At 57.7% G+C, this 7,627-nt stretch overlaps 1 protein-coding gene across 1 annotated transcript; it reads right to left on the reverse strand.

Annotated features, from left to right (window-relative positions):
* Positions 1-246: 246 nt before the first annotated feature.
* SLC35E4 (solute carrier family 35 member E4) lies at positions 247-7,240 on the reverse strand. Its single transcript, XM_069081428.1, has 2 exons — positions 6,359-7,240; positions 247-1,546 (listed from the first exon to the last, which is right to left on the reverse strand). Exons 1-2 carry the CDS (start codon positions 6,984-6,986, stop codon positions 1,119-1,121), a joined length of 1,056 nt encoding a protein of 351 aa, XP_068937529.1. The 5' UTR covers positions 6,987-7,240; the 3' UTR covers positions 247-1,118.
* Positions 7,241-7,627: the final 387 nt, after the last annotated feature.

Here is a 7,627-nt window from a genome sequence, read left to right on the forward strand (position 1 = left end):
TCCCATGGGCTAGCCCAGGTTCCCAGCTGGGCTAGTGCCTGGGCTAGCCCCCAAGGCCCATGTTCCTCCCAGCTCCTACCCTGGGACATCAGGTGGGGCCTCCAAGCTGAGCTCATCAACCTTTTCTGGGCATGGGCTGGCTCTAAGAGCAGGTGTCTCTGGGGGCCACCTTGTTCTGCCCCACTCTTGGCTGCCCTCCTGCTGGGTAAGAGGCAGCTGTGTCACCCAAGGAAACGAGACAGAGAGAACCAAACAGTGCTTTATTTGAGGAGTGAAATAGCCCCTCCCCCAGGCTTCCTGAGGGGCTACACCTCTGTGTACGACAGGCACCTGCCAAAGGAGATCCCTGTCTGTGGCCAGACAGCCTGGGTCAGAGGCCCTCTGGGCACGGTCCTGAGAGTGGGCAGGGACCACATTGGCCTTTGCTGAAACCCTAGCAGGGGTGGCCCCCCCCAGAGAAACAGCTCCCTTTCCCTCTCCCCCAGTCTGTAGCAGCAGAGGGGGGGGGTGCCTCTAAAAGAAGCCTGCCTGACTTGGCTTATTCAGAGCAGTAAGGCCTCCAGCACCAGCCTGGCCCAGCCCTGCCTCAGTCTAGGGGCGCCCGGCAGCCCTTTGGGCCCTCTCCATGATACCACTGGGAACTCCCCGTCATCCATTTTATTTTAACAAGTGTGGCAGGTGTGCGTTGCAGCTGGAATAGCAATAATTATTCCTTTAATCACAATACTCATTTGCATTTACATTCTCCTCTGACCCTTTGTAGAGATCAAAAGGGGAAACTGAGGCACAGATCGGGGGAGAGGACTGGCTGAACTCGGGGCTTTGCTGCCCCTGACCAAGAGGGGCAGGGACCGAGCCCTGGACAAGCCATGTCAGCACAGAGCCTTAGTTTCCCCCTTTGTAAAATGAGGGTGATAATCCTCCCACTAGCTCTTTGTAACCTTGAGGTTCCCTGCCTGCCCCCACACTTCTCGGATGGGGTCCCCCCCATCCCCGTCAGCCCCCTCTTCTTCCAGGCAGTTGGTTGAAGCCGCCAGGCCCCGCACAAGCTAGGGATGGACTAGCTCAGGCCCAGCTGGCCCAGTGAGCACAGCTCCCAGATGGGCACAGCGGTCACCTCACAGGGCTCTGACAGGCCGGCCTGTCCACCACAGGGTCCACCAGGAGGCTACCAAGTGGCAGTTGTGATACAGAAACATCCCCAGCAGCGTCAGGGCGATGCCCACATAGCTGAGGCCGCTCAGGCGGCTTCCAAACAGGAGCCAGGACAGGGCCAGGTTGCCCACCACGTGGAAGTTGCCCAGCACGTGGACGGTGAGGGCCGACGTGAGGGCCAGCAGGGAGAAGCTGGCTAGGTTGTAGAGGACCGAGACCAGGCAGCTGAGCAGAATGAGCAGCCAGAGGTGATGGTCAGCAGGGGCCAGGGCCTGCCCGGCCCCGCCCACCTCCAGCACGAGGGCCGCGCTTAGCAGCAGGCAGAAGCTGGGGAGGGATGTCAGGTACAGCAGGGCCACTGAGGCCAGCCTTTCCTCCTGCAGCAGGACACCTGGAAACCAGGAGAGGAGAGCAGGTGTCAGAGCAGGCTGGAAGGCCCCACAGTGGGGAGGCCAGAACAGGACATGCCTGGCGTTCCCTCTAGCTGGTACCAAATCTCCCCATTCTCTGGCCTCAGCTTCCAAGTCTGGATCATTTTGCTAGTGAGCATTTATTAGGCATCTACTATATACCAGGCATTCTACTCAGCATTAGGGGAACAAAGAAAGGCAAAAACATCCCTGCCTTCAAGGAGCTCCCAATCTAACACAGGAGACAACATTCAAACAACCGAGAACAGACAAGGCACAGACAGACCAGACAGATGTATTCATAGGTCCTCAGGGAGGCGGTTAGGGTCACAGAGCTAAGTAAAGGTCAGTTCAGATGGCCGGAGAGTGAGAAGGGCCAGTGGAGATTGTCCAGGCCAACCCTTCTCACTTTACAGCCAGGGAAACTGAGGCCCAGAGAAGTGAAGTGACTTGTCACACAGGGGTCCTTAGTGCTTTGGGTGGTGCCAGGGTCGAGGATGGCCCTCAGCAAAAATTACAAAGCCCCTGAAACTCTGCCTTTCTCTTCCAACTACCCTCCTAGACCTGACCACCGAGCTACCCTACAGACATTCTCTCCCTCAATAAAAACATTTCACTTCTGTCTTTTTCTCCAGGTGCCTAATTCGTGTTTGGCATGTAGTAGGTGCTTAATAAATGTGTATTGAGCAATTGCTCGGGAAGGCCTTTGGGATTTGCCTGAATATCACTGCTCTCCTAGAGGTGTGTCTGTGGTCTCCTGGTGAAAGGAAAGGACCTGTCCCTATTGGAGGAGAGTGGAGTGGGTGTTGGGGAGCAGGGCAGGGGCACATTCTGCCACTGTTTAAGGCCTGATCCTCTCTGCACAGCCTGGACCCACCCCACCCCCCACTTTGGGAGCATCCCAGCCGTCCTGGGAGAGCTCTGAGTGCCAGGGACTCCTCTTTGACCTTGACACCTAGCCTCAATCTCCTCTTCCTCACCAGTCCATTGATCCTCCATCCAGGGAGCAGCCAGCTTTCCCCACCAAAAGCATCTCAGATATTGGGGATGCCCCGCGAAGGCGGCCACTCTCAATTCCAAGGTTTCTTTTCAGTGTCCTTTTGTGGCCTGACTTCCAGGACCCTTTGCTCTCTTCTGCATAAGGCCTCGCTACCTCATTAACGTTCTTCCCAAAATGGGTCACCCAGAAAGGAACAACACTCCCATTTAGCAGTCGCTGGCCCCCAATGGGACTCTGGTTGCCAGGAATGCATGAAAGTGGGCTGCCTCAGCCAGTCCCTGTCCTGAGCATTGACTCCTGAGATCTGGGGCAGCCAGCAGAATGGCGGGGAGACCCCCCTGGGTGTGAAGGAGGGAGATTCTTGGGCTTCGGCCTTCCATTCACACACCCTGTGGTCTGGCTCAGCTGGCCTACCCTGGCCTTCATACTCTACTCCCTTTTCCAACTCCAGGCCTTCGAGGTGGCTGTGCCTTGCACTTGAAATGCAGGCACGCACCCCCTCCTCACCTCCACCTCCTGGCTTCCTTCCATTCAGCTCAGACCCCAACTGGAGGAGGCCTTTGCTGTCCCCCAGCTGCCAGGACCTTCCTCTCTGAGCCCACCTTCCATTTACACGTATTACACGTATGTTAGTCGTGTCCAGTAGAAGGTGGGCTTCTGGACGTCAAGGCTAACTCTTTCTTAGCACAGTGCTCCTACATATGACAATAATAGTTAACACTTACAGATAGCCTACTATAAGCCAAGTATGTATGACGTGCTTTACAAATATTCTCTCGTTTGGTCCTTGCGACAGCTCTGGCAGATATGCTCCCCATTTCACAGATGAGGAAACTGGGGCAAGAGGAGCTTAAGTGACTAGCAAGTGCCTGGAGGTGGAGCTGAATTCAGCTCTTCCTGATTCCAGGCCCCTTGCTGTCTGAGCGATGCATGCTGACCGCCTGCTTGCTGGTGCATGGTGTGGCAAGGGGGCTGTCGTGGCGAAAACACTGGATTTGGAATCTCCATTCAGCGCTCAGACCCCGGCTCTGCTCTCCAGGGAATCAGTTCCCTCTGTCAAAGGAGGGCTTTAGACTTGATGCTCCAAGGGCCCCTTCCCACTCTGGATTCTCTGGGCAGAATCAGGGTGACAGGGCCTGGCAGGTACCTTCTCCGGCCCTGGCCTGGGCCTGTTGGAAGGGATAGAGACACCCACCCACAGTGGAAGTGAGGCAAGTAGGTAGGCAATGGGAGCCCCAGGAATCCCAGCCCCCAGGCATCATCCCAGCCCCCGGGCATCATCCCAGCCCCCGGGCATCATCCCAGCCCCCGGGCATCATCCCAGCCCCTTGGCCATATCCTCTTGGAGGCACTTTCCTTGGGGCAATCTGGTTACTGTGGGGGGAAGGGAAGTGGGCATGGGACTCAGGGGAGAGCCAGGAGCTTTCTCAATAACTTTGGAGTACAGCCAGCGTCTACTCTTGGTCCAAGTCAAAATAAGACAAAAAATGAAAACCAAACAAAAAACCCACCACCAAATACAATGCCTGAGTCCCTGGCCAGATAGGGAGAGCGATTGCACAGGCCTGGCCCAAGTATCACATTTCTGTTTCCTTGTTTGGCTTCTCAGGTAACCCGAGGGCAAAAATAGACACTGGGGCTTTGGGACTGCCAGCCAGGGCAGAACCCTTCCCTGCCCAGGGACAAGAGGGCGGGGTGGCTTCCTCCGGGCACAATGGGAGGCTTAATTAAGCTGGCATATGTGTGGGTAACTGGATGCATGTCTACCTGTGGCTTTCTGCATGTATGCATATGCACGGTCAGTGACCAAGTGACATATAGACCGTGTTCCCCGGGCTCTTGGCATGTCTGTATGAGGTACAGGGGTCTGCCCATAGAGCTGGGGCTGAGCAAACTGGTAATCCGGGCATGCCTGTCCAGGCAGCTCCCCCACATGCCTGGGAGTGTGGGTGTTTGCACACGCTCACACAGAACATGTGTTTCTATGAGTATGTACAAGCACATGAAAGCACGTAAATGTTGTGAGGAGAACACACATGTGTGTGGGCACGTGTCGATGCAGGTGCCCCCGGGAACATGTTTGTAGAAACCAGCATATGTCTGTAATGTACATATGCAAATAGAAAGAAAAAGAGAGGGAGGAAAAAAGAGAATGAAAGAGGGAGAAAAGAAAGGGAGAGAGAAAGGAAGACGGAGAAAAAGGGGAAACGAAAGAAAAAAAGAGGAAAGATGGAGGAGGAGAAAAAGAAAGGAGAAAAGGAGAGCAGGAGAGGAAAGAGGAGGAGAAAAGAGAGAAAAGAGGATGGCCTAGCTGGCAATAAAGTCTGGGAAATCCAGAAGGTATTGGGATGGAGGTGCAGGGATGTGGTTTTGCTTCTTTTCAGGCATCCTTCAAATGAAGCATCCTCCCCACCCCACCTCACCTTTCAGTGCTAGGACATCAGACCTTCCCCTCTGGGCAGGGCACGACTAAAGCATTTCCCCATCCCAGGACTTCAGACAAGAACAGGAAGGGACCAGTTACTCCCCAGCAGAGTCCTAGATTCTGTGTGTGTATCCAGATCATCAGGACCCCACCAGGCACCTCTGTGGGTCTGGTCTCTGGGCAGCTGCTTATACCTACAGAGGCAGGCACGGCATAACCTCAGAGGACCTCAGCACAGCCTGGACTCACATCCCCTTTACGGCATCCTCAGACAAGGTTCTAGACCTCCCGAGGCGGGAACCATGACCTAAGGAGATCAGCCATTTCTTTTACTTTCTTCTCATCCTGATATCACATATAAATGGCTTTTACTCTCTTTAACTCATCATTGCTATAGCTCTGCCCTCTGGGGCCAAGCAGAAAAAAATTTATCTTGTAGCCCAATGGAAAAAAGGGCTGGATTTGGAATTTGAGGACTTAGGTTCAAATCCTAACCCTTGGACATGTCCTTTCCCTTCTCCAGGCCTATTTCCTCTTCTATATAGAGGTAGCTAGAGAATGTCAGGGCTGGGAGGGGCCTCAGAACAAGTGATGTCAGAGCTGGGAGGGGCTTCAGAATAGGCAATGTCACTGCCAAGAAGGAATTTAGAAGAGATAATGTGAGAGCTGGGAGGGGCCTCAGAGCTGGGAGGGACTTCAGAGCAGGAAATATCAGGTCTGGGAGGAGCTCAGAGCAGAGGATGTCATGGATGGGAAGACCCTTACAAGGGATGTCATGGCTGGGAGGGTCCTCAGAACAGGAGATGTCAGAGCTGGGAGGGGCCTTAAAACAGGGTATGTCAGGGCTGGGATGGGCCTTAGAACATGGGATGTCAGCGCTGGGAGGGGCCTTAGGACAGGAAATGGCAGGGCTGGGAGGGGCCTTAGAACATGGGATATCAGGGCTGGGAGGAGCCTGAGAACAGGGGATGTCAGAGCTGGGAGGGGCCTTAGAACAGGGGATGTCATGGATGGGAGGGGCCTTAGAACAGGGGAGGAATGTCAGGGTTGGGAGGGAACTTAGAACATGGGATATCAGTGCTGGGAGGGGCCTTAGGACAGGAAATGGCAGGGCTGGGAGGGCCATTAGGAAATGGGATGTCAGGGCTGGGAGGGGCCTCAGAACAGGGGATGTCAGGGCTGGGAGGAGCCTCAGAACAGGGGATGTCAGGGCTCCGAGGGTCCTTGACGGACCTGCATGGTTAACCCCTTTCATGTACAGTTGTGGAGCCGGAGGCCTGCAGAGCCGCTGCCCTCTGCGCAGGGTCGCACGGAATGCCCAGCCAGGCCTGGTGGCTCGCACCTGCTCACCGGCACGTGGGTACTCACTTTGCTGCACCGATTTGAGGCCTCGGAGGAAGGTGGCCGCGAAGAGGAAGAAGCAGCCGGCGTGGTGGAAGTGCATCTCGCCCATGATGCTGCACGCAGCGCCCAGGCAGATGGGCCCCATGGCCGCATACTGCAGCGGATGGTGCCGCTTGCCCAGGATCGCCTTGGACAGGGCCAGGGTGAAGAGCGGCGTGGTGGTGTAGACCATCTGGGCAAAGTCCAAATGCACGTGGGTAAGGCCCAAGTTTCCACAGGCCATGGAAGCGCAGAAAGTCAGGCTCAGCAAGAAGACCCTCCTCCTGGCGCGGGAAGGGAGAGGTCCGCGCGCCCGGTGCCCGGCCAGCGGGTAGCCCACGAGGACAGCGGTCAGCATGTGCAGGGAGGAGAGCAGCAGCGGGTAGCGGAAGCCGTGCACAGTGAAGATCCACTTGTTGAGGCTGGACATGCTGGTGCCCGTGACCAGCCACACCAGCACGGTGGCCAGGATGCGGCCGGGGCTGCCCGCCGGGCACCGGCCCTGCCCCTGGTCCCGCAGGGCCAGCTTCCAGGGCAGCAGGAGCGTGGTGGCCGGGGCTCCATCGGCAGAGGTCATTCCGGCTTCATGGTTCCTCCGGGAGCACACGCACATGGGGGCCGGGGGGCAGGGGGCCCGGGTGTCTGACGGGCAGCTCCTCCCCCCGCCCAGGGGGTGCCCGGCCCCCGGGCACAAGCTCCGCTCTGCCCCCTGGGCCGGGCCGGGCGTCCTCTGTGTCCCACGCCCGGCCGGATCTCTAAGCGCGGTTAGGGCTGGCGCTGGGCCCCGGCCTCTGGGTGGGCAGTGGCGGCGATGCCCGGCCCGGCCCTGCAGGGCCTCGCGCTCCGGCCCGATGCCCCCTGCCGCGGCGGATCCCGGGGGGGTTCGGGCTCCGGCTCCTCTGCCGCCGCTCTCCTACTCCAGCCGCGCCGGGCCCCGCCTCCCCCACCCGGGACTGGCGTACGGCGGAGGGAGGGCGGGGTCAGAACTGGCCACGCCCAGAGACCAGCCTCCGAGGTCATGGCCACACCCCCTTCTCCGCCCCGGCTCGGCTGGTGCCGCCCACATTGGCCAAAGCCGCCTGGTTGCCGTGGAAACCGCCTAGGGAGAGGCGCTGCAGGAGGCCTCCCCATCCTTCCCCACCCGGCTGAAGCTGCCAGTTGCCATGGTGACGGTGAGATTCGGACTAGGATCTAATGGGAGGGAAGCCCAAGCTAGAAGAGAGTGGGTCTGGGTCCCGCACGGGATGGGCCAGA

Source organism: Petaurus breviceps, unplaced genomic scaffold (assembly GCF_028583685.1).
Source record: "Petaurus breviceps papuanus isolate PSGF00001 unplaced genomic scaffold, PetGlider_PUasm1.0 99, whole genome shotgun sequence".
NCBI classification, from domain to species: domain Eukaryota; kingdom Metazoa; phylum Chordata; class Mammalia; order Diprotodontia; family Petauridae; genus Petaurus; species Petaurus breviceps.